This window comes from Echiichthys vipera (genome assembly GCF_963691815.1).
Source record: "Echiichthys vipera genome assembly, chromosome: 3".
Classification (NCBI taxonomy): Eukaryota; Metazoa; Chordata; class Actinopteri; order Perciformes; family Trachinidae; genus Echiichthys; species Echiichthys vipera.
Genome location: NC_139828.1, coordinates 10,292,120 through 10,319,757, shown reverse-complemented (window position 1 = coordinate 10,319,757; position 27,638 = coordinate 10,292,120). Strand labels below are relative to the sequence as shown.

The following is a 27,638-nucleotide window of genomic DNA, read 5'->3' as shown; positions in this document are numbered from 1 at the left end:
ACCTACATGTACTCTAAAATAATCCACCTGCCATTCACCAAAATTATTTTCTCCACTTTAGAGACCCATACTATCATAGACATTTCACTCTCCCTCAGCCAGTTCTTGTATAAGGGTTTTTTTCCAGCTCCGCAGAGCAGCAGAGGTCCGATTCGCAGAGTGCTCGGTGCACTAGTAACATGGAAGGAAGCCAAACACTGAACATTCATGTGAACAGATGAGCAGTGTTATGCAAAATTTCTCCTTAAACAAAACTAACTGTGGTTATGTACTTACTTGACACAGGATGCAGAAATAAACATCAAGCTTCTGAAATAATCAATGAGGCTACTTTTCCTGGTGCGTAACTGTGCACATAGCGTCTCTCTTGCCGACACATTTGCCTGACGAAAAATTAAGAGCAGCTCTGCTCTGCTCTGCTCTGTTAATTTTACCAGAATGTAAGTAATATTTTTTTATCATATATTATTCCAACCATCCCCTGTTAAAGAGAATGTTTTATGGACCCACCTACCCGATCCACTGATCACTGTTTCATACAAATGTCTAATAAAATAAAATGATAAAGTAATGACATTTTATCACAACAACTTTAGTAGTTGGCGGAGGCATACAACCGTAAAGCAGTAATTGTAGTTCTTCTTTTCAGCCGTCAGTGCAATGTGTCGAAAGCACATACGTACTGTATACATGCAATACAGATATGTCATGTTCGTCAATTGCACAGATCATATAGTAGACCTGATTGGTTTAAGGCTGAAAAAGTAAATGTGAGGAATGCATGTTACTGATGCAGAAGTTTCATTGTAGAGGGAAAATCTGTTACTGTTGAGATCAGAATGCTGTTGTGTGAAAGTGGCTAAATTACAGAGCAGATGGCCTGGCTGTCACCATGAGATCCCATATTCATTCACTCATATTCATTTATCCGGTACAGCTCTCTCTGAGCTCTGACAAAGTGTGCACACGCATACAAAGTTTCTTTCATCATTAGAATTATTAAGAACAGACGATAGATGCAAGTTATTTTTCCAGAACGGGAGTAGTGTACATAAGTGAATGTGAAACCGGTATTCACTCTCTGGTGTTGTTTCTCTTGCACATTTCATTTAAGCTGTTAAAGTGACTTTGGGTATTTTGTGTAGTTTGCGTATTTCTGAGTGTGGGCCATCGTTGAATGTGTGGGGCTAAATATCCAGAATAGATTTTATGATGTATCCAGCACCATTGACACTGTCGACCCTTATCCACAGCTGTCGCCCATTTAGTTTGGTTTTCATCTCAGTTTTTTATCACTTTGTGTGTTTTTTATGGATGATTTAAAGACAGACGCCACAAAGTCAGCTCAAAGCAAAGTTAAACTTTAAAGTACCAGCTGAAATTTTTAAAAAATTCAGATATACAGTAAGTGTTTGTGTGATCAGAAGCGTAAAAATAGTAGGTTAGTAGTTTTTCCTTTACACAATCAATTTGGGATTATAGATGCAGACAGCTGACTAGTTCTCTAAATGCGTTTTAACCGAAAAAAATAGGTGAATTAGGGTGACATGAAGCAAAGCACTTGAACCGTCTCTTTGCTCCTTTTCTATCCCCTGTTTTTGAAAAGAGGACGAGATGAAGTGTGTGGGGGTCCACCCTCTTCAACAACCCCAACCTTAAAAGAGGCATTGTTTGCTAGATGCCATACAGAATTAGAAGATGAGGCTGGCTGCAGACAGAACAAGGAGGGGGTGGTTGAAACACCTGTTCAAAATCTACTTTCACCCTTAGAAAAAGCTATAGAGAGGATTACTAATTGTAGAAAATGAGATGGTGCTTTTTATTGCCAGTCCCTGCCGTTCATCCACTGTTTGAAGTAATCTGTGCATGCTCTTTAAAGTGTGCTCTCCTGCTTTTTCCGTTGCTCTGTTTTTTTCTAGGTTTTGTGGCAACAGTAGGCTAAAGCTCTTGAAGCCTGGATAAACACTTTACGGTTTTTAATTTCCAAGTTAAATTGATTTTAACATACAGGTTTTTAGTTTTTCAGAAGAGGAGAAAGCAGTTGGCTTTAGGAAATAAATGTTGGATTGAAGTTAGAGTATCCACCGCTTGATCATTTGTGTTGTGATTTAGTGAAAACCCCTTGAGATCCACCATTTTGTTCTCAAGAGGGTCCCCAGACATAAAATTTCAAGCATCAAAACTGAACACATAGATGTTACGTATCACTTTAGAGGATATCTTATTTTATATACAGCTTTGCAATACAATAGCTTGTCAGCAGGTCTTAGGGCGCACTCACACTTGGCCCAGTTGATCCTTCCCCCACAGCCCAGACCTGCTTCCACGCACATGAAATGATCCGAGCCTCAGTTAGAATGCTTCTTGCTTATAAATCATCACCCCTCGTAGTTTTTGTGTTTTCCAACTGCTTTTGAACATTTTCATCTGACAAAATCTGTAGTAAGCACTCCGCATCAGACCACCGCAAATATAAATGGTCTCAGGTCAGCAGTCAATGCTTGTGCCCATGTTCGTGCTCGTACATGTGCATCCATGCTTTACTAAAGCCCACCTCTCTCAGCAGGACGCGGCTGTGAAGCGTGTCATGCCTATGCACAGAATAGTTATACTCAAACTTGTCGAACGGACTAGACTTTAGCTGTCATTCATGCTTGGTCCCGGTACAAAGGGCAAGAGTATTCCGCCCTTAAAGTTCACAAAGAGATTAGATGCACAGTAAAAACAAACTAGAGAAAAGCCCCAGCTCCCTAATGACAAACACAGGGAGTGTCAGCTTCCACCTGATGACCCAGTTTCTTTAGTAACCGTACGTTTCATGGATGAGTAAGGTCACATATGCACATCCTGATTTCAACACTTGGTTCACTTTTCACACGTTAGTTAAACTGGAGCCTGAGTCATTTGTTGTGGAGAGCCTCTTTCTCTACTCACGTTGTATCCTCCACAATGTGAGTCAGCTGAGTCCCTCCCCTGTGCTTTGCCTTTGTCACTTCCTCAGACTCTTAATCATCTTCTGGATTCACACACTGAACCCGTCTCCTCTGTGTTTCAGCTGTAACACCTTTGCATAGTACAGCTTGTATTAGTGACAGAATAAATAGAATACAATAAACTTTATTTTGAACATTTAAGAGCTGTATCAGGATATTGCTAGTGTTTCTACCCTTACTCGAAATAACCATTTTAGAGACATTACAGCAGCAATGTTGTCTTCTTTCTTTGTGATATGGTACCACAATTTGGACAGTTTCTTTCTCTTTGAAATGACTCCTTGTTGTTGCAGGTTTCCAGCACCGTATGAGTTTGACATCATTGTTTTAGACTGTGCAACTGGCAGAAAAACTTGAAGGCATTGATAAAAGCAATTGATAAACTCAAAGCAATATGATTCCAATTACAATGTGTGACCAGTTCTTGATTCCCATCTCTATGTTAACATATCTTGTTACTGCAAGGCAGGGGTTTCAGACTGTCCTTTGTGAAGTGGTTTAAGTTTATTTTTTACCTCTGCCGCCAAAAATGATTCCTCCACCTACCGAAATAATGTGTACCTAATAGCATACTGTAATGTCGAGTCAACAACTTTGTGGTGCAGGAGGGTCTTCAGGCTGCCACTTTTTATTGTCATAATGATGAAAATAAAAAGTAATGCCAATATGATAATCTTTGTATTTTCAGATAATATCTCATTAATTTATCTGTTGGTAGACTGCAGCAGATGGTAGATGAGTGTGTGATGCTGAAGTGTAGTATTATGGATAACAGAGCATAGGTCTTCCAGTAGGGCAAATAAAGGACATTGCATTTATTTATAGTCGGCCACCTGCAGCCTTCATGCGTGTTGGGACCTTTGTTGAGCAGAGCTGAACTGCCTCCAGTCTGACCACATGTCAGTCCCAGCACTGAAGAAGAAGCCAGTAGCTTCTTTCACACAGGCTGTTCGATTCGCCTTCTTTGTGAAAGGTTCGAAGACGGCGTAGGGGGACATAGTTTTTGTGCCTTTAAGCTGGCAGGGGAGGTAGTCTCAGAACCGACATCTGTGGGAAAGGGACAGCCGGCAGGGTGGAACGACATGCGTGAGTCAACCTACAGGAGGGCCAAAAAGTAACAAAGCAGCACGTAAGCTAAAAACACTGCGTGCAATAGTTCACCTTTCTCATGCACGTGTGAACAAGTGCTGCACCGTCAGTCTGTCTGTCCTCTCTACGTTTGTGCTACTATAATGTTTAAAGTTGGTGGTGTGTGGGTCGGGTTCAAGTGGTTAACGGTGGGGATCGGCTCGCACACATTAGCTGCCGCCACCTCTTTTGCTTCCAGAATGCCATCTGATATGTGAAATCACACACTTGGACTTCATTTTGCTGTTTTTGCTTGGTTCTATGTGAACAAACAAAGCCGGTGCAACGGTGGACCATCATTAAGACGTAATTGTGGAATCTCTGTGTGAAAGGTGCGAGTGAGTATAGACTGGACCCAGTGGCAATGAGCTGCTCACCGGTCAAGAGGACCTTTACCGTGTATCCAAAAACATTTAGGTCAGCTATCTTTTGTCACCCTGGCTCACTGTGATACACAGTTCTTGGCTGTGACGTCGCCTTAATTCATGCTCATGAAAACCGAGCTGAGCAGGGGGTCAGCCTGCTAGGCCTTCCTGCAAAAACAACCCTCTGGGGCGGCTGGTGGCACAGTGGTTAGAGCAGTCGCCCCATGTAAAGAGGCTGAAGGTCCTCGAGGCAGCAGCCGCGGGTTCTACTCCGACCTGCGGCCCTTTGCTGCATGTCTCCCCCCTCTCTCTCACCCCAATTCCTGTCTGTCCTGTCTAATAAAAGGCTTGAGAACTGCCAATGAAATATTTAAAAAAAATAAAATAAAATAACCCTCTGCCTTGCCTTACTGTCTTAAACTACTTTTAACTTGCATTTTTCTCTTCAGGAAGTAATTCTCTTGTGAAAACATGACCTAACAATAGAGTTTGAGGTGGAATCGGGTAGTTATAAGTGGCAAGGCAATGTCTCAGCGTTGCCCTCTGCTCTCTCTTGCACATTTCTCTCCAAAAGTAGATTACTAAGAAGATTACCGACATGCCTTCGTGCACTGTATTGAATGTTAACCATTTCCATCCAATGTGTAAGATGTATTTTAAACAAATTGTCTAGCAGATGTCTCATTATAGGTGTGCAGAGTTTACTTAACAGTGGTTAACTCAACCTCCTCTGTAGTCTTCTAAATGTTACACCTGGGGAAGAAGGTTATTCTGGGAGTGGAATAGGAAGTGCATAACTGTGTCAAAGGACACAGCAGAAAATACCAATCATAATTTACCTACAGTTCCTCCAATCAAATGTTGGGAACGTAATACTGCAGTACACAGCCTATGCTAGTGGAAATAAGCTGGAGGAAGACAAGGCCGCCGATTTTAGCTTCATTTTGTGAGGTTTTCAGGGTTTTTTTAAGCCAGCAAGAAAATGCCTGGGGCTTTCTCACAGCTTTGTCTAGTCAGAACCAGATTTTCAAGGAATATTGCACTGGCATTTGTTTATGGTACTGAATACATCAAAAAGAAAAATGAATGTTTTAAGTCTTCAGATTTGGAGACCTTGTTCTGACACCAAATAATTAATAACAGGGATATCTCATTGATTTTATATATTCACATTTTTCTTCTTTATCTTCAACAGAAAATTTCAATACCACGGTCAGAAAATCCCAGTGAACTGCAAAGGTTTACTTTCTACCTGTCAAATGTGGGAAGAGATAACCCCCAGGGCAGCTTCGACTGCATCCAGCAGTACATCACCAGGTAAAAACACTCTCACTCACTTTAACTCTTCTGTCTTTTATCAAATGTGCAACTTATTCTTCTTTTACAGAAACATAGATTCAGTGACTGTAATGTCGTCATTTATATAAATTGTGGAAGATTATTTTGATCATTCCATCACCATCGAAGGCATTTCCGATACAAGTATTGGTATCGAAATAACACTAGCTAAGTACACTTCCCCTGAATGCGCATCAAAACATACTAATTTTTGTTTTATTTTTTTAGTAGGGCGGATGCCAGATACTTTTGCTTTGCTCATTTTAGTCCCTTTTTTTAAGAGAACATAAGAGTGAAGATAACTGAAATGACAGTTGCCTAAGCCATCATCTTGGAAACTGGTTATACTAATACATTGACATCTGTCTTTGTATCTAACCATGTAAGAGATGATTTCATAGAGAAGTTATAGCCATAGTCTTCCACATCGTTCTTGCCAGTTAGATAATCACTGAAAATGTCCTGGTAAAGTCTTGTAAAGAGATATCTAGTAAAGAATGGGAAACATGATACTTGCTGTGGCCCAACATGCATTGCTGACTGAATCAAACTAATAAGACCAGATGTCTGTGTCAAAGGGGACGGAAGTAGAAGATGAGAACTGGGAACAACAACAAGAATCTTGTGCCTTTGTGACAGTTTCTGACCCCATTATTCGGAAAATATTTTTAACAAGTGGGTCAGGTGGAGTTCATCCACATCTGACTGGATCCTAATCTAAAGTCTAAAGCCCAAATGACAGAGCTCAGCCTGCATAGAGTGCGCCAGCACCATCTCATTTTCTGCCAAATCCTCACCGATGTGGAGGGGAATCAAAGAGAGCCGGAGAGTCAGGAAAGAATGGGATTTGATGTGGCAGTGAGTCGTACTGTGGGAATCCACAGTTGGATGGAAATTGAAAAAAAAATACTTGTCCCCTTAGGGTGATAAATGGTTCTCACCTAGGCAGGAATACTCAGTGAAGGGATGGGTTCTTGCAAATGTATGTTCGGTATTTTAAAGTAGCATGCCCTGAGGAAATAAACCAATATCATGTTATATCTGTCTATTTCAAATAGCTGGTCATGAAGCACCTTTTAAAATAAGTCTCCTCCAATCTCTCCGATTCTGCTTCTGGTCACTCCATCCCCGCCTCCTTCTCACCATCTCCTCTTTGTTTTGGCAGTGAAGGGAGCATTCAGCTGGATTGTTTGGGTGGGATCCAGGACAAGATTACAGTATGTGCCACAGACGACTCCTACCAGAAGGCCAGGGAAAACATGGCCCAGGTCGAGGAGGAGACCCGCAGTAGGAGTGCCATCGTCATCAAGCCTGGGGGAAGATACGTAGGTGAGGAGATGTGACACATGCAAACCACCAAACAGGCAGAGTTTTCTTAGTAACAGACCTGCAAAAAACATTATTTAAAAACTTAGCTTTTGGTTGACGAGAAAGTGTTTTTTCCTGTTTAACATCTCAAAGGTGTTGGGAGTTATAAATGTTGTTATATTGTTATGTTGGCATGAAGAGATTGGAAGAATTTCTGTACCCTCGAAACAGCCAAATGACCCATGTGTTTTTGTAGTCTTTCTCTGCCAGTGCATGGGTTCACAATGCACCAGACAGGTTGTTTGGGTCTGGGGCTGAGTGGCAGAGTGCCAGCACACTGCCAGCATGCCTCATCTGTAACCAGGACTTTATTGAATTTAATGGTGGTTGCTTCCTAAATAGTCAAACGGCTAATGTGCCACATGCACACTGATCCTCCTCCTTAACCCCATGAATGTAATTTAAACACACAGAGGCATCCCATGACATAACACATTCATTTTCTGACTTCTTGTTTTAATCTCTGACCTGCACTATAAAACAAATCATGCTGCAGCTGCAGTAGAAAACCACTGCTGCCCTGCCTCAATGCCTGCAAAGAAAGGAATCCTGTGTAAGCCTATTCACTCTTCAGCATTGATTCAAAAACTATCTAGTCCATGTGTGCTGTGGAGTCAAAGAGTGTTTCATTCTCAGTAGGAGGCAACAAAAGATTCAGTCTGAATCACCTGAGAAAGATCTCAGTGGGTGAAGGTGATAACAGCTGATGTTTGTAATGGAATGTGAGTTTGGGTGGGCGTGGCAGCAGTAAAAAGTTTGTTGCATGATACATCTTTTATGAGTCATCTACAAGTTCCCTCAGCCATTAACAGTCACTGAGATTAAAAGGTTTATGTTGATATAATAGTTCAAGCATTGGCTGCCAGCCAAAAAGTCACTTGAGTCCTTTTCTACCAGCACTTTTGTTTTGGTGACGGTCAGACTGTAGCACTAGATTTGTCCTGTAATTTAGCAATATTAAACCGTACTGTTTTCTTTGCAATCGAACCCTTATCAAATGTTCAAAGACCAATTTTATTGTCCTTTATCAAATGTTGTGAAAATTAGATTTCTGTGTTCACTTCTGTAACTCCTCCACAACTCAGGTAAGAAGGTTCAGATCCGGAAACCGGCACCTGGCCTCTCAGACATCGCCCCGTTACGAAGGACATCTCGGCCTGTTATCATCTCTAGCAGTACGCTAAAGAAGGGCACAGCACAGAACAGGCCGCTCCGAGAGCGCCTCACACACCTGCTGGCCCTCAAGCCTTATAAGAAGCCTGATCTGATCCTGAGGTTGCAGAAAGATGGCCTCTTGCCATTAGACAAGGACTCCCTGGATAGCCACCTGCAACAGGTTACACACATGCACATTCATTGCCTCAGTTGCCTCTCAGCAAGTGAAGGGGCAAGTAGATTTACACAGGCCTCTTTCTCATTTCCTAGGTGGCGAACCTGAATGAGAAAGACAGCACCTTCACATTGAAGGACTTTTTGTATAAGGATATTCAGAAGGACTGGCCAGGCTACACAGAAGGAGACCAGCAGCTTCTCAAGAGAATCTTGTTCAAGTACGTCTTATCACTGTGGATCACTCTCACTGTAAACCCACACGTCACCCTATTCTGATGAATCTCATCAGCCATAAATCAGTTGTTCTACCGTCCTCTAAATGTTTTTTGGGTAGTGTTGGCATAGCAGGAGATCATTAGTTTTGCAATCTTTGTGACGGAGCACACCGGCAGTCCCAAGGTCCTTTAGCGTTTGAGCTGATACAGTATCATTGCTTTTCTTAAGTAACAGATTTTTGTGTGTGTGTAACTTTGGTTTATCTGATATACTTCCATTATATGAACTTTAACTAGCAGGACTATTATCAAGTTAGAATTCAGGGTGTTTAGTCGGATTTGTGACACTGTAAAGCACACTGTATTGTCTGTGTTGACGCTGTGTCGAGGTTGAGGCCACAGCGCTGTGGTGGCTTTGGTATATATGCTTGCAAAATGTTTCCCTTTTTAATATCTTGATACATAACCAATTATGGTTATGGTATATGAGATATGATTGGGATTTATGGCCTTAGATTTACGAAGTTATGTAATAAACAAAGTCTGATGTGTAAAACCCAGCCTTTTAATTTGTTAGGATGGCAGGTGTGTGTCCTGGAAGTTTTCTGTGTGCTCCACTGAATTTCTCTTCAGTGCTGAATTTGTTGCTGCTGGCCTTCTTCCCAGTGGAAAAATATGGTTCCTCAGGATCTGGGACACTAAGGAAAAGCAAGCTCCCAGCTAACTATATATAGACTATGCAGCAATGCTCCGGTGCTCAGTTTGTGTTTACGTAGTGGACTCAAGAATAGCTCCTTTTCTCCTTGATAAGCTTAGCTTTACCTGTGGTACAACTCTAAAGGCAGCTGGAACGTCATCACTGAGTGACCAGAGGAGAAGAAAGTCTTTTATATAGTGTGGTAAATTGCAATAACCCCTACAGGGTATTTTGCTTGGGCCCAGGACAAGATGATCTCTAACGTCCCCCACCCCCAGCAGATTATTAAAGTCCTCTGACCCCAGTCCCAGGACAACGGACCTGACCTTATAGTTTTATATTCTTAATAGTACAAACGAACAAAATTCTCTAAAGCAAGTCATTTGGTGCCTTTAACGTCCAGATATACGTTTTGTGGAAGTCGAAGGCTCCGGCGAGTGGATTATTTTATCGAGTCTGAGTACAAGCCACCGTCACAGCAAACGACGACAAGGGTGGAGACAGCAGCAACACTGACGGCTGACTTAGAACATGTCGACGAAGGCAACAGCAGCCTCACCACTGTGTAGTGAATGTATTCGAACAATGGAAAGGCGTTTTCCTGCGTATCATGTATCATGTATCATGTCAAAGTTGTAAACATAAACCGTCCAAAACAGTCCTAGTTTATTTCCTGTTGGTGTATGTGAATGGCATCAGCTGACATGAAGTTACCAAGGACTAAGGCTGTTGCCTAGCAATGGAATTCCGTTGTAAGGGGGCCTCTCTCTATTCTAGCCTACGCAGCGCGAATAGTGGACTGTTACCCAAATAGTGACATCACCAACGATAACTCGGGTACCTGAATAATAAACACCTCACAATATAACTATAAAGCCAGGAATCTGTCTTTGTGTGTCTCTTGCATCTCTCGAGAACAGTTCATCCGATCTACCTCACATTCGGTAGGTGTTTGCTGGGAACCCAATGACATAACCTGACTCCGCAGATGTTCGTTACACAGAACCATCTGAGAAGCCATTATTTGAAAATGATTGGAAAAGGGCAGGTGCTTTCAAAACATACCTGATAGGAGATCGGATGAAGCATCTGAATCTGCAACGAGCTTAAGTCAATCAGGAGAAGAGAGAAAAAATATTTTCCATCAAGAAAAGTCTTCAGTGCCGTTATCTTCTTTCAATGAAGAAAAACTCTCCAGTTATGGTAAAACTGATGCAGCATCAACACTAACCACTTTAGGAGCCGCCATTGTTGTTTTGAACGTTTTCTCTGGGTGCTGTCGTCACCCCTCTGCTCCCCCCTCAACTACCAGTAGCTCCTCACAGGACGCTGATTGGCCGATTACTCTGAACACAAACATTACTTGTAGTCTGACGAGATGGATTTTCGTGTGACGTGATCTAGTGATTCTCGCGTGATCATGTGTTATCACGAGAATTCAGAGGCTTTGCCAAGTGCGGTGCAATTTGGCTAAAACAACAAACATTACATTTTGGGTCCAGACAAATCCATCCTTGTGTTTTGTGCGTAAAGGCATGCATATTCACACATACATGCACCCTATTTGTGTGTGTCTCTTTTAACAGAACTTTGAGCTCTGTTTGTGAGCTTATTATCTGATTAACACCCATAGCCTCTAACCTAATACCACCTCACCCTCCCCAGCTCCTTCACAGTTCTGAGCTAATGCAGTCAGTCACGCAGGAGTAGCACAGCAACACGACGGGAACGCACATGATGCAACAGTGTTCCAGCACATGCTGATCCGTGTGTGAGGTGGCACCCGTCCAAGGTTCAGCCATATCGGTTGTCCTGCTCTCACTCTTAGCTCCTGCCTGTCTATCTGACTGTCCCCACCACACACACACACACACACACACACACACACACACACACACACACACACACACACACACACACACACACACACACACACATTCCCTGATTGCACTAGGGTGGGCCATCGAAAAGACTCTGTATACCAAACACCGCCCTTCTGATAATGTCATCAGCTGTGACCCTAGCATCGCTGTGAATGCTCCTTAATGTGTGACATTATGTCATGTTTGTAGCGTGGCATCCTTGTTTGCGTCAGTAAACCTTTAAACCAGAGCTAGAGCTATGTACTGACATTCAGCTTTAATGATTAATTCTAAAGTGCTTGTGAATATGTTTTCAAACAAGACTGTATTAGCACTGTTTATCTCGGTTGGACAGCTGTCACTTGGCTCAGCTCTTTTGTTTTGACACTTCTGCTGTGTGACAGATTAATCTGGTACATAATGAGGTCAGAGTTAAGTGCATCATAATCAATCTGAGGCTCTGTTCACACCTGGTACTAAGTTGGTTCTTGGCTGTTAAAACAATTGAACACTGCAGAGTTACCAAAGCCTTTTGTGGAAGTGGTCAATAATCGAGTGGTTTAAAAAAACAAGTCCCTGATCCCGTTGAATGACCATATAGTCAACTTTATAGTGTGCATATTGTCTGATAACCCTCCCAAACAGCATCAAAGTGAGCTGCAGTCTTCTCTCTGTCACTGTAGTCACTTGCCACTTTCTTACTCGTCTTGAACTAGCTGACAAAATAGTTCAGCCATTAAACAAACATGCAGGAAACATCTCCTGTAGATATGAAAAGACTGCAGAATTTCACTATTAAACTAGTAAAAAACATAACAGATTTAATGATTTAAGTTTTTCATTGTCCATTTTTCAACATGAAGTGTGTGGTTATGATAAAGTGCTGCTATTATCAAGTAGGCCCTAATTTGCTCTGTTGTCATAGCTACCCACTCAGCTTCACAAAGCTTTGTCTGTAACGTAATGCCCTCATACATCTGTAGAATCACTGAAGAAATGGCAGCTATGTAGTTTGTCCTTTTTGCTCGAGTATTTTGAAGCTTTAAGGGCAAATAGCCTTTGATGTGTTGGTCAAACCAGTTAGTAACACCTTGAACTGGAAGAACGATCAGATGCAGCTGAAGTCTCTGATGCTGCTACATTAGTGCAGATAGAAATGTTGTGTCACCAAAACAGATGACTATCCATCTATGATGACAGTTGGATAGATAAAGTAGTATTTCTGCAGTGCTAGTATGCAGTTTATAGTTTATATTGTGCAGACATTTTATCCAGCTTTGTGTGTATGTTCATACCTCCATGTGTTCACTCTTTTAGGAAACAGAGCCAGGCCCAGAACAGCTCCTCAGCCCCTCTACTGGAGAGCCCTCCTAAAGAGCCGGCCAGCAGCTCGCCATCTCAGGTGAGCTTCCTGTTCCCTCTTCGACCTCTCGCTCTCTCTCACTTCCACACTTCCTTATCGCTAAGCTGCCACTCTGCTCTCACTTACCGAGTTTAAGTCCTCTTCCCCTGTGGCAAGTGGTGGATGATATTCTTATGATATTTCAGAATTGGGAAATGTTAATCATATTCACATTGGCATACAACATTTTCGACTAATTGTAGGTATTTTTAAAATTCACTGATCCTGTGGTAATACCGTTTTTTTCGTGGGATTTCCACAGTGCATTTATTATATTATTTAATTAATAACTAGGCTGTTGTACTTAACTCTCAAACTGCTTGAATTTGTAAATGTGCTATGTATAGCTAATAGCTCAGAGCTTGTTTGCCTTCAGCTCTACCAGCTGATCCACTAGGGGAATTGGGGACAAAGATGGGTATTGGATTATGTTTTTGCTACATTTCCACTCTGTCTGGTCACTGGGTTGTCCCTGTACTCTGGTGGTTTCTGGTATTTCCCAGGGAGGGTTTTTCTAAATCCTCTGGCTCCTTGTAAACTGTTTTGTGTTTCCCCTCCGTCTTCCCAGTAAACTTCCTTTGCAGTTGATGTTTTGTGAATTGGTTCCAGTTCACCAGTATTACTTACTAATGGTTGTAATGAGTTCTTTAATAACCTTTCAACAAATATGCATTGGTTGCATGAGTGCTTTATTTTAAAACCAAAACTTAATTTTAATGAAACTATTTTTTCTCCCTCCTCATTGCATAATTGTATTTTTTGTTATACTCCTTTTTACTACTACTCTCTTTTTATGTCAGTCCAGACTCACATTTACCCATTGTTTACACTTCCATTAGGTAGAGGAAGGAGGAGCTGCTCTGTTTATATTAATAGCTACTTCCTCTCAGGTTCTTCTCACCTCAGACATCTACTGTACAGCCCTTCCTTTCCACTCCCTCCCTCAGTAAACACAGTGCACAAACACACAAGCAAAGAGTACCCCAGGCTCTTTTTTTAGATTCATTGGTATAAATGCAGGTAAAGCTGTGTGTAAACCTCAGATATGTGAGGGATGTATCCGGGAGAGCTGCAAGGCAAACAGGGCGAGACCATGTCCACCCAAAGACGGATAAATGGGAAAATAACTTCCTTCCCCTGCAAGTATTTTAAAAACCTTTTCACAGTGGAATATAGAACTGTAGATCTCAGTCCTGCTTGCTTCTGTAGGCGCCCGACAATACTGATTCACAGCACCTAACTGCGTCCATGCAGAATACATCAGCATTAGAAATGTCCCTGTCCATATTGATTAATACAGCATTGTTTTTCCACTCTGCAGTTTGCCACATAGTAATTTTTGGGTGTTTAAAATGTAAAAGTATAGGAAGAGGACCATCAAAATCCAAATCTTAGTATGGAAATGGTCTAAAGAGCCTTCAGTTCGAAATGGAGTTTCCCACTGGTGTTTGTTGTTACAACCCAAAGGTATCCTGTTGTGATCGGGTCAGCCACTCCCACAGACATTAGTGTGGGCTTGATCAAACAGATCCCACCTGTAATTTAATCTGTTATTGTGAAAAGAAAGCACAGTCATCATTTTCTCAGTGCTACAATCTGCTCGTACTAGATCCTCTTCATGACTCAGACCATTTTGGTTTGCTCTGACCACGACTACACAGTTCATCTGACTCACTCTGAGGTGAATTGAATTCATATTTAACCTCATTTTAGGTTCTGCTTCTAAAACTGCTATTTTTCTGCCAGAAACGGCCTGCTGGTGACTTTATCGACCCGCTTGCCAACAAAAAGCCCAGGATATCACATCTCGCCAGCAAGGCTGCAACAGCCCCAGTTAATGGCAAGCTCAGCTCCTCCAACGGGAGAGGGGAGGCAGGTGGAGCGCAGGCAGGAGTGGCGGTCTCTATGTCAGACGGCGGCATGACGTCCAACTCCCAGCAGCTCCCTTTGCTGGACATCCCTCGTCCTTTCGAAGCACTGTCGGATGTCAGCAACGACTCCAGCCACAACGGGAGAGATTGTGACTCCCAGGAAACCGCAGTGTCCGAGAGGCTCAGCCAACCTCCTTCGGTGTTCCCGAGCTCAACAGCTCTCACTGCGCCCAGCATCGCCACATCGTCTCCTGGACACACAGTCCCGGACGCCCCCCAGAACAAGAGTCCTTCATCCTTCAACAACAAGTCCAAGAAGAAGTCCAAAAAGCATAAAGACAAGGAAAAGAACAAAGACAAAGAGAGGGTGAAAGAAAGGACGCAAGAGAAGGAGAAGGCGAGGAAGAGTCGTGGGGAGCGTGTGCCTAACCGAGCCTGTGAGATGAGCCCAGGAAACCTCAAAAGCAACAGTATTCCACACAAAAGCACAGGTGAGAGCCACATGTACATCCTACTTTTCTTTTGCACAAAATGTCCCATTTACTAATTTCAGTTTCTTAGCTCTTGCATCAGATAAGTGATTTCTGAATAAAAGTAGTACTTTTTATGTGGATGGACACCAGTTAGTCATCACTGTGAGTAGGTGATGTGTCATGTGACCAGCATGTGACTCACTGATTAGACGGAGACCCCTGCTGTTCAGCTTTATGCTTTCAATTACCTCAAACACACACACACGTGAATCCAACTGGCAGATAGCATCTTCAGAGGACACATCGAGATGAATAATGTAGGCACTAACTAATTAGAAATAACTGTCTTTTTGTGGTCTTGCCTTTCCAGTTGCACCACAGCACGTTTCACACAGAGACACAGCAAAGATAACTTATTAGAGCTGGGTCTGTTCAACGTTCCTCCCTGTTAAAGGGAAGGTTTTCATCGCCACTGTGTGATTTCTGGATTAATTCTGTATATAATAACTATAATAATAATTATTGTTTTTATTTATTATAGTGCAACTTGTTCCTGCTCATAGGGGAGTTGCTGGGTCTCTGTTAATCATGAATAAGTGTGGCCTTGACCTCCTCTATATCTAAAGTGTCTTGAGATAACTTCTGTTTTGATTTGGCACTATAAATAAAATTGACTTGAATTAGATCAATGCCTGTCTGACTTTTCAGATCTAAATGGGATGTGCAACAGTACCAGTATTCCTTCGTCATCACCTGAGGTGGCAGACTATTTATTGTGAGTATTTAACGCACTTGCCTCGGTTTTACAGTTTTAGACTTTGAAGACTGCCAGCATATAAATTAAAGGTCCCTTATGGTCAAAAGTAAGATTTCCATGTATTTCTTTAATCATAAAGCAGGTCAAGGTGCTGTTTCAGTTAGAGATTGAATTGTTTGCCGATATTTAACAAATATTAAGGCCAATGTCGGTTTAAATTCATATATTTACCCTTTTTACCCCAAACCTAATTGCAGGGATCATCAAGTCTCTTCTATAGTGGAATTACCTAATTATTATGCATGTTGTTCTTATTGTTTTGGCCCAACAGCAAAGCAGACATAAAAAACAAAGCTTAAATTTATGAAATATTCATGCCTTAAGAAAAATACTTAAACGTATGTTATGTAAAACAAGCAATATTTATTCATGACAATTGCTTTTAAACAAAACCATTCGGATACTTCCTACTTAAAGTGTCCCGTCGCCCTACGCATGTAATCCTCGCACTGTCATCTGATTTTAACCAAGGAAGCAGCAGTCTATTTGTTTATCGGTTTATTATATCATCGTGTTATCAGATATCTGATAGTTAATTCAAAGTCAATATGGGCTGATACTGATAGCTTGGCCATATTCTTGTGCATCCCTAGTATAAATACTGTGAATGCTGTATTTCTCTCTTTTCAGTGACATTTTCTTCTTTTTCCCTCCCAGGAAGTACACAGTGATCGGCTCTCCAGAGCAGCGCCAGAGGTATAAAAACGATTTCAACGCCGAGTACAGTGAGTACCGGGGCCTGCATGCTCGGATAGAGGGCATCACCCGACAGTTCACTGTGCTTGACAATGAGCTCAAACAACTCCCTCAAGGCACAGACAAGTACAAGGTAGACTCCCTAAAGCACGCAAACAAATCTATTTCAGTTAGAAAAATGTCTCAAAATATCAGTTTTATTTACACCCCTTATCCGTTGTGTGTTCTCTCCGCAGACAATCCACAATCAGATACTTCAAGAGTATCATAAAATAAAAAAGGTAGGTTTAAGTCCCACTGTCACAGATACCGATGGCTTAAAGTGTGTTTAAGTGTAGATTATCAGACTGTGACTCTTCTTCATATCCCTTGCAGACTAATCCAAACTATAGCCAAGAGAAGAACCGCTGTGAATATCTACACAACAAACTGGCATATATAAAGAGACTTATTGCTGAGTACGATCAACAGCAACTTTAAAAGTAGTCCTTAACATTGTTTCCCTGTCGTCTCTGGAAACCAAGCAGATAAAGGAGAAATCTGGATTCCGCCTGTGCTATAACGAAAATAATGTTCTCATGAAAGATGACATGAAAGGAGTATTCCCCCCTCATTGTGGCCAAAGGCTCCAATGAGGACTAAGCAGAACACGCAATGTTTCAGTTTTTCCTCTTTCCTTTTTTTTTTTTTTTTTTTATTTCTTAGGAAGAAAAGAAGATGGAGTTGTGCCTATTTCGGCCGGGTCCGTCTGTGTAGTTACAATGCATCCAGAAAAAAAAGATATTTGTGTGGCCTTGTTTCTCTCAACAGCCCACCCTGCTTATTGTGCACAGAGGTCTGAAAGAGTCAAATGTGGAGACTTTCCCGCGTTCTTGGGAGATAATCCAAATAATCTTTCCTGCTTTTGAAACTGGAGGGAACACTGGGATGAGAACTGCAGATCGTACACCAAATGCAACTAATTTGTTTTTTGCGTAATGAAAGGATTCTTCAGTTCTCCCCCGTATACTGAATAGGATGGTTATGATGAAGTTATTTCTCAGTTTTTCCTTTTTATTTATTTTCGACACTTAAATTGGGAGAATGAGTCTGTTTTACACTCCTATCAGTACTTAAACGCGCTCTCTCTTCTTCTCTGTCCTCACATCTTGAATGTCAGCCAGTATTTTATTCAGAAGCTGCCTTGCCCATCGAGTTGTCAATCTGTTGGCGGTAATTATATTTTTCTCTTTTAAAGAGATGCAGATATTACTATTGATTAAATCAACACAGAGCATCTAAATGCACACAGTCGGACGCAGGTTGTTGCGTATGTGTGCACGTTTCCGGTCGCTGTAGATTTTCGTTGAACACGATCTTCCTCATTCGGTCACGGCCAGCTGCTGTGCTTGTTCGTCAGTTACAGCAGTGCTCCTTAGTTATGGTTCGTCTTAACTGATGCATCAACGAAAAACTACATTTAGCTCTTAATTGGTTGTCTTTCCAGTTTAGGTCATTATGGCTTTTGTAGCAATAGGATTATTCAAAGTTGTCTGAAGAGTTCATTGCCGGCTCTACCCTTCTTCATGCTTCAGAAGATCCTCGAATTGTAAGATGATGATGATGATGATGATGCAGATCTGCAGGCTTTTTCTTTTCATCTTAAAAAAAAAAAAATTGGTTTTCAACCACAGATCTGATATCGCCGAAGTTACCATCATTGTCACCTTTAGTTATATTAAAAATAGTGTTTACAGTGTCCTTTTTAGAAAGATCAAATTTTTAGTTTCGTCTGCTCATCGACCCATGTGGTAGTCATAGAGACGACTGTTAAGATGAAGCCATCCTTGATCAGCTTCCAGGTGGAGGCCTCTCAGAGGGGGAAGGGCGCTCACCCGCAACCAGTTTTTGCCTTTTTCAAATGTGATGTCAGATATTCACGGAGGTCGGCGCTCCACTCTGAGAAGCGTCGCATCGAGACGGACCCGCTCGACGCGTCCGAAGACCGATTTAGAACTGTTGTGTCAGAACTCAACCCCGACGAACGGGCGAGTCGAGTTTAGTCAGCGAATGCATTTCTTATATCGATCTTTTTATGTGAATATGAAAAATCAGCACTTTTTCCTCCTGATCTTGCTGTTACTTTGGGGTTTTGTCCAAATGACACGTTTCTCTTTGTCCATCAGAGTGCATGCTTTATGAATGTGTTACAATGAACAGTCTTTGTATCTTTACTTGAAAAAAAAAAAAAAAACTGCCCAAGGATATCGAAAGCCAAGCAAAGGCCTAGTCAACCCGAATTTAGTATGTAATCAATTCGACGTGGCTCTGACCAGCATGTATACCAAAGTGCTTACCGAGTGGGATGAAACAAAACGCTCTACCAAATGTTGTCAAAGGAACATGTCGCAGTATTTCCTGTTATCATTTTGTCATAATTTATAGCCCAATGAAAGCGTTCTGTGTTTGCTCGGGAGAAGTCAGAGGTGGCTCCTTTGCTCCAGCTGGGATTTGCATGACTGGGCTCAAGTGATTCAATGTAACGCCGGGTTTCAGATTCTATCACTGTCCTAATGCAAACACTACATTAAGGCCAATGCTCCATGACTCGTTACAACAATGCTGCTGGGTCTAGACTGATGCTGGATCTGGGACTTGATGGATGATGTCTGGAGGGACGTCTGTAAAAGTGAACGTCTTGTTACCAGAATCCGCATCGCCCAGTGCTGCAGCCTTCAACAATGAAGACACTTTTCACCTCTTACTGTATCTTGTTTTCTGGAAACATTGACATGATTACTACTTTACACTTCTATTAGGTTCAAAAGTCCATTCTGATTGAGTTGATCAGTAAACACATTGTTTGAAAGTAACGATATGCCAGCACAGGAGTACCGTTTGTATGAGTTGATTGTGCCAAAACGACCTGTTTTCTTTTCTTTTCTCTGAGTATATACATGCTACTGTACAAGAGGAATGTTGGTGATAAAACCCAAAGCACGCTTTTTGAAAACCATAAGGGACTGGGACTGAAATTGATCTTTGTTTCAATAAAATTCTTTAAAATCCTTATTTGTGAAATTCTGAACCAGTTGTTGCTGTCCATTATTGCAGTGAAGTTTAATTTTAGGATTAGTTGGTGCATAGAAGACAATGATACATTTTTTTAAGCATTATTTTTACATTGTTACGGAGACATTTTCTTGTTGAACATGGATAGAGATGCCATGAATGCAGCATCTACAGCTGGGGGTTGTTTTGTGTTAAAGGTTCAATATTAGTCTATTTTTTTAGGTTCATACTTGTTTTTTGGGGTTCGCCTGAAACATGGAAACATGCTTTAATGTTAAAAAAGCACTTTATTTTTTTCTCATTGTGTCTACATATACCTGTATTCACTCTGTGTCTGCAACCCTCTGTTTCAGTGCCTGTCTCTTTAAACCTGCCTTCTGGAAAAGCTTGGTTTGATCTGGTTGTTCAGTGTCACCGGGTCTTCATCTGCAGTCCGCACCGTCACTGCAGCCCAGGAATGACTAACAACACTGTACAGACGATTTCAAAGTTGTAAACACAAACATCCTAAATGTGTCCAAGTTTGATTCATGTTGCAGGGAATGTGAATGTCATCAGCTGACAGGAAGTTCACAAGGACCAAGGCTGTTGCCTAGCAGTGGAATTTCCTTAGAAAGGGCTATAGCTGCACTTTACACATGGATAAAGTTGTGACATCACGAGCTCACAGAAGTACTGAATGCTCATTTAAGGGCATAGTTTCAGAATACGGGCTGTGTGCATTTCTCCGTGGTTTGAGCATTTTGATACTTTCACAGTATTTATACAGCACCGCAACCTGCTTTTATAAACAAAACCGACATGGAAATCTCACTTTTTACAATATTAGACCTTTTAAACATGTTTTATAGGATCATATCTTGATATTCAGACATTTTTGTTTCATGGACTAACGTTTGTTTAGTTATTGAGGCCTGTTGATGAAGACTGTGTCCTCTAGATGGCAGCAGTTTCACACTTTTAGAGACAGTTGGATCCATCTGCTCTCCACAGTTTCCATTGTTTCTCCAGAAAGGTCAAGTGTTATATACAGTCAATGACAACCTCAGGAATCAGTCGTATCGCGAGAGAATGATATTAAAAGTTATTTAAACCACTCCTTGAGCAGCAGCGGTGTCTGTGCAGTGTGTTACATTCTGTTAGTGTTGCCTCTAATGACCATCCTCTTATAAACCATGACTGTATGTTGTTTACTGCCAAGTATGTGCCTTGCACTGAGATGTGGATCCAAAAAAAGGCCCTGGCATGGCAGCATGAACAGACGATGCTTCAGCGGGGCAACAGAGAGGACAGTTCTCGCTGTAATCTGACACACTGTGAAAGATCCCAGAAATCTACATAGCGACTGTGTTCCACTTGGCCAGGCTGAGCTGTGACTGAGCCTCACTATGCTGCTACTGGCTCCCATCCCAAAGTTGGCCTCAGCACTGCTCAGGGAGCTGGAGAGAGAGGGGGGGGGGGGGGGGGCGGTCAGTGAGTTCACTGTGGCTGGCTGCCATTTCTCCCTTTCCTCAACATACAGCAGCGTATACATGTTTTCACACAACGCAGTGGTTAGCTCTCCACCCCCTTTGTGTTTCCATGGTTTTACTTGTCAGACAACATTTAACTTGTCTGGGATTTCTGTGCTGAAAATGCAGAGAGGCGTCTATTTTGATTCTCCACCAACAGAGCGGGCAGCGCTCTAATAGGGAAATGTAGGCCACGGTTGAAATAAAGGTCACTCAATTATTCGAGGTAATTGGTTTGTGTATTAGACACGAGGGCATTTCATCAGCGATTCAAGTAAAATGGTTGGTTTTTCTATGTAACTTTCACATCTCTAAACCCAAGGACTGAGGAAAAAAAAAAGCTATAACTAGCATCCTGCATGTAGGTTGATGTGCTGAGAGAAAAACATCTCTGACTCCTGGCACCTGATTCGTGGGCAGCTTGGCAACCTGTGTCACGCACATAAAAGACCAAACTGTAACAACTAATACAGGATGACAGAAACGGATTGTGTTGTGTGTTTGGGCAGTGCAGTGCAACAATAGACCTCACAGTTTTTGTTATACTCTACTGTCTGAAGCATTCTCTTAGCTTTATTAAGTGTGTATTCACGGTGCAGAGAACTGAACACACAACAGTAGTCGTGCACAAGGCCTGTGTGGAGACGAGCGTCTAAAACACAAAGCAATAACCAGGTCTGCAGTCACTTCACTGAGAGTGAGGAAACTCAGAGGGTTTTTTTCCGGTGCTAGGAAAGAAAATCATGATTAATCTCAGTTTTTCCCATCTTCGCTCCCTCTTTACGTTTGAGTTCATTATCTTGATCATCTCTTGTGCACTATGCAGTGTCTGTTACTTGCAGCCCGTTGTGTCTCATCCTCTGTGGATGATTCTGCAGTGAGTGCTTCAGCTTCATATGAATGTTACAACCTTCAGTGTCACTTTTAACACGAAGATTGTTTCCCCTCACCGCTGATCTTGTTGCAGACATCACATCTTCATCTGATTATAAATCACCATCAGAAACACACAAAGTTATAGAGACAAAAAATGACATACGGGTATAATTGTGTTGAGCATACTTGATAAAACACCTCTGTAATGAGCTGTTTTATAGCAAGTCGGTGGTGTTTGTGCCCGTTCAACTCATCTCATCTTCAGCCTCTTATCCGGGGTCGGGTCGCGGGGGCAGCAGCTCAAGCAGGGGACCCCAAACTTCCCTTTCCCGGGCCACATTAACCAGCTCTAACTGGGGGATCCCGAGGCGTTCCCAGGCCAGTGTGCAGATATAATCTCTCCACCTAGTCCTGGGTCTTCCCCGAGGCCTCCTCCCAGCTGGACGTGCCTGGATCACCTCCCTAGGGGGGCGCCCAGGGGGCCTCCTTACTAGATGCCCAAACCACCTCAACTGGCTTTTCAACGCTAAGGAGCAGCGGCTCTACTCCGAAGTTCCTCACGGATGCTGAACTTCTCACCCTGGCATGCCCTGTTGTTCAGTTTACTAAAATGTCTATTTATGTAATTATATACACTGCTGTTCAGAAGTCTGTAATCCCCCGAGTGCTGAGAGGACCACTCTATTTTTCTGCATGGTCTTTCATACTTTTAGGGTGTAAAAAAGTCGTCTTGACAAAAATATGTTGTTTTGTATTCAGGGTTTGTTTTGTACAAAAACTGTATAATGGTTCAACAATGCTGACAAATGAAAGAGCGGAAAGAGACAAAAACCTGTCTGAGCAACAAACATGAATGGAAGAAATCACCAGTCTTTGGTCAAATAAATTGTGAGTTTAGCGTCAAAGTGTGTGCAGATTTCAATGGCAACAGGTTCCCGTTTCATCTTCACGTGCACAAGGATCCCTATAACGAGCTGGAATTAGCAGGTAGCAAAGCTATTCTTCAAACTTCACAATTCAATTCAATTTTATTTATAGTGTCAAATCATAACAAAAATGATCTCAGGACACTTTACAGAGTAGGTAAAGACCACACTCTATGACTCATTTATGATTTACATAGACCCAACAATTCCCCCGTAGAGTACGGTGGCGTTGAAAACCTTCCCTATAACAGACAGGAACGTCAGACAGACCCAGCTCTGTGGAGGACGGACATCTGTCTGCACCGGTTGGAGAGGAAGAAAAAGAGAGAGAAAGACAAAGATAGACAAAAGACAGAGAGACAGACACACTTCCAGAGATTCAAGCAACCAAAGAGTAACAGTAACTATAATCATATCTATAGTAATGTGAATATAACTTATATGTTATGGCAGTTAATACAGCAGAATAGTAGAAACAAGCACAGCTAAGGTGATAGAATATGACAATGATAATAATTCTGGTGGCAAACATGATCAATGATGAGTAGTGGCAATAGCATCTACGATACAGGTGGTGTTTTTATGGTCACATGATTTTATAGTAACAGAAAGAAAAGGTTGCCCTGTGATAGACTGGTGTCCTGTCCAGGGTGGACCCCGCCTCACGCCCAATGTCAGCTGGGATCGGCTCCAGCCCCCTGCGACCCCGACCCCGGGATAAGCGGTTGAAGATGAATGAATGAATGAATGAATGAAAGAAAAGGTTAGTCTAGGGTTAGCACTATAGGAATAGTTCAGGGACTAAGGACATGCTTCTTCTTTTTTACTCGAACTGATCATTCTGTAGTGTCTGTCAAAAAACACCTTTTATAGTGTACCATAGTCTCTCAAGTCATTATTAAAAACCTCAGCATATTAGACTGTCAATATAAAAGTGCCTAAGCACATTTATCTGTTAATTTATTTACAAATAAAGTAGATTAACGGAAGACATTTAAGTGTGGGGATGACCAAAATGGAAATCAGGAAAAGATACTAGTTTGCAGCATCATGGAGATTTGCATTTCAATTTCATTTTGTCTAAAAATCATCAAACTGTTTATAATGCTCGGTGAGCGAATGCCAAATACTGATCCACCAGGCTTTAAGAGTCATTTCCATTATAAACATATATAAACAGCACATTCATGTTTTGGTGCTACATAAACCTGCTGCTTGATATATTACTTCACTACTTAGGTTTTCATTTAGAGAAATGTGCTATTGTTCAATGCATAGTTTTGTTTTTCATGAAGAGTTTTGCCTTTTTAATCCCTGTTTGACTTATTTCTCCTCATTTAGGACTTTGATCCAGGTCCATTGATCCAGATGCAGGTCTATCAGCATCGTTGTTATTCCTTATCTCTCTCTCTCTCTCTCTCTCTCTCTCTCTCTCTCTCTCTCTCTCTCTCTCTCTCTCTCTCTCTCTCTCTCTCTCTCTCTCTCTGTGTGTGTCTCTCTCTCTCTCTCTGTGTCTCTCTCTCTCTCTCTCTCTCTCTCTCTCTCTCTCTCTGTGTGTCTCTCTCTCTCTCTCTCTCTCTCTCTCTCTCTCTCTCTCTCTCTCTCTCTCTCTCTCTCTCTCTCTCTCTCTCTCTCTGTGTCTCTCTCTCTCTCTCTGTGTCTCTCTCTCTCTCTCTCTCTCTCTCTCTCTCTCTCTCTCTCTCTCTCTCTCTCTCTCTCTGTGTAAATATTTATTTATATATATCAAACATCAGGCTGTGATACAAGGTTAAGCCTAATTAGTTTATAGATGTTGATGCTTTCATGCTTGTTTTCTCAGCATTTCTTTTTTTTAATGGAAGTAAATGAGGGAAATATTTAACTTCAGCACACTTCTGGCTACAGTCTCCATTCATCCCTTTTCAATAATAAATAAAGTGCTTGAAACTGCTTGAAATCCACAGGATGCAAAGTCTAAATACTAATTTTTATACTAATTTAATACTAATAATTATTAAGACTTGGCATCCTATGTATATATAAAGGATGCTGAGTCTAAATTGTGTGTGTGTGTGTGTGTGTGTGTGTGTGTGTGTGTGTGTGTGTGTGTGTGTGTGTGTGTGTGTGTGTGTGTGTGTGTGTGTGTGTGTGTGTGTGTGTGTGTGTGTGTGTGTGTGTGTGTGTGTGTGTGTGTGTCTAGAGCAGCGCTCTCCTTTAACTTATCTCCCTTCTGTAGAATGATGTCACACAACATAATTATGGTTGTTTAAAGCACAATAACAATAAATTAAGTTATGTGATGAAGAAGTGCAATATTATTATACTGTATATAACGTATGTACTGTGTACAAATGTGTGATTTCTTTAAATTGACCACGATCTTCTTGAAAAGTGCTTGAATTTGACTTTGGAAAAGGTGGAAGAACCCTGCAGCTTATGTTTTATGTTTTTGTTCTCTTTCTCTTTCATTCATCAATTTGTTTTTGTGTATGAACGTGTTTGTTCGTCTTTTAGCTTCCAGTCCTCGTCTTTTCATGCAATACATTTCGTCTCTCAGCTCTTTAGGTCAATACCTTCTGTGGCCCACAGTGTTTTGCAGTGCTGTTCATCTGTCTGATATTAATAGATATAATTATTACATTAAATAATTACTGCTTTGGCGGTAGTTCAATTTCCCCTTTAGCAATGCAGTGCAATGCATTTGAGCTTTCAGCCAATTGATTTTAGATTTCAGAGTTTCCAGCAATGCTTTGCAATTAATTTCAGCCGCCGGCATTCACACTCATTTTCTAGTTTGAAGTGGTTCATCTTAATTTAGTATGCATGTGTTCCTCTCAAAGCAAATGATTACACATTTTTAAAAAATGACTATTGGAAAAAACACATTTACAGACTTGTGCTGAAGTCCTAATTAAGAACGAGGGCCATCCAACAGAATCCAGACTCCGCACAGTCTGAACGTCTGAACGTCTGAACGTCTCACAGCTGACATTAATGTTGATCACATTCAAGAGTGATCAACATTAATAAGCATGCGTTTCACGTAGACGTGTTCTTGGACCCAGGTGTTGTGCTTTACTGGCACACACTGACGGTAGAAACAACCAGAATGTACTTAACCATATTGTGATATCTTCCACCATCTCATATAACTTGAATATATATATGATTTTACCGAATGATCTATTTTATTCTGTGATATGTGTCTGGCACCACATTTCAGATGTCATCCTAATAAAGCCTTTTGAAGTGAATTAAGAGGGAAAGAGCAATATACTGCATGCAACTTTGAGCCAGAAACAGATCATTTTGACAATTTATATAATATTAAGAACAATATTATAATAGATAACGTATAATTAAATTGTTGGTGTATGTTATGCTTTAATCATGACTAAACTTTACTTTATTAGAGTGGAAGTCAGTTTGTCTCATGACGATCAATCTTAATAATGTTCAGCCAATTATAGGAAGTTTAATACTTAGGTTGGCTAATCTAATGGTTTTGATTCATAAAACTAAGTCATTTCCATCATGGTTTAAATTAGAACTTATAAATGTGTGGTGTTATCCAAGATTCAGATTCAAGATTCAAGAAGCTTTATTTATACCGAGGGAAATTATTGTGCAACAGTTTCAATACAAAGGTGGGAAAGGATCAGAGTGACAATAAGCATAAAAACATAATCAAATCAAAATAAAGCTAACGTAAAATAAATCAAACAATAACTAATGTGACAGAGTGCAACAGACATTGTGGTAAAGCGTAGGTATATACAATATACAACAATACGCAGCGTGCAGATCAGAAATCTTTATCGTCATTGTTTTTTTAAGGGCAACTAAACCATTATGCCTTTAAACCATTTCATTGAATTATTTCAAACCATGTGTGCAACATAAATACTAATATTCCTCATGTATCACAAGGCTTGTTTTTGAATAATGTATTTTTTAAAAATGTAAATCTATTATGCTTCCTTATAATTTGACCTGGAGATGTCAAACCACTTGTGCAACGTAAATACTAATATTCCTCATTTATCACAAGCCTTTTTTCTAAATAATGTATTTTTTTAATGATTTTTTAGGATTTTTTTTTTTTTTACAAAACTTAAATCTATTATGCTTCCTTATCTCTTGACCTGGAGATGTCAAACCACTTATGCAGCGTAAATACTAATATTCCTCATGCATCACAAGGCTTGTTTTTAAATAATGTATTTTTGAATTTTTTTTAATCTATTATGCTTCCTTATCTTTTGACCTGGAGATGTCAAACCACTTGTATTAGTAGGGTGCGTGTCTTTTAGTCAACATTTACGTTTTGTCATTTTTTTTCTGTATTTCATCTTCGGATCTTTCAGTCACAGTGAAAACCGGGGACATTTCCGGGGAATGTCCCGGAAACCGGAAACGTCTGGTCACCCTAACAATGATTATATATAATAAAAAAATATATCTCAGGAGGTGTCATCTTCAAGTTATCTTGTATTCTTAAAATGTGGTTTGCAAAGGGGGCGGTACATTTTTGATAAATCCTGGAAACTTCCCAGAAACAAACATATGACAGGAAATGCTAAACTTATTTTAAATTACATTTGAAGTATCCTAAAGTCTGTTAATTTAGTATTTATCATTTTATTTCGGAGATTTCTTCAAGTACCACCAGAGAGAGCTTGAGGGCCGCCAGAGGTACAAGAACCACAGCTTGAGAACCAGTGAAGTAGACTGTAAA

The 27,638-nt window shown here is 41.0% G+C and overlaps 1 protein-coding gene across 1 annotated transcript in view; it reads left to right on the top strand.

Moving 5' to 3' along the window:
- ell (elongation factor RNA polymerase II) overlaps nucleotides 1–19,608 on the top strand; it is a 38,752-nt gene extending 19,144 nt beyond the window's left edge. Inside the window, exons 3-12 of the mRNA XM_083911298.1 lie at nucleotides 5,682–5,803; nucleotides 6,990–7,153; nucleotides 8,278–8,528; nucleotides 8,618–8,742; nucleotides 12,616–12,700; nucleotides 14,447–15,062; nucleotides 15,753–15,819; nucleotides 16,519–16,690; nucleotides 16,794–16,838; nucleotides 16,933–19,608. Of these exons, the coding sequence (XP_083767424.1) occupies nucleotides 5,682–5,803; nucleotides 6,990–7,153; nucleotides 8,278–8,528; nucleotides 8,618–8,742; nucleotides 12,616–12,700; nucleotides 14,447–15,062; nucleotides 15,753–15,819; nucleotides 16,519–16,690; nucleotides 16,794–16,838; nucleotides 16,933–17,037 (1,752 nt within the window). The 3' untranslated portion in view covers nucleotides 17,038–19,608. The remainder of the gene's footprint in view (nucleotides 1–5,681; nucleotides 5,804–6,989; nucleotides 7,154–8,277; nucleotides 8,529–8,617; nucleotides 8,743–12,615; nucleotides 12,701–14,446; nucleotides 15,063–15,752; nucleotides 15,820–16,518; nucleotides 16,691–16,793; nucleotides 16,839–16,932) is intronic.
- Nucleotides 19,609–27,638: the final 8,030 nt, after the last annotated feature.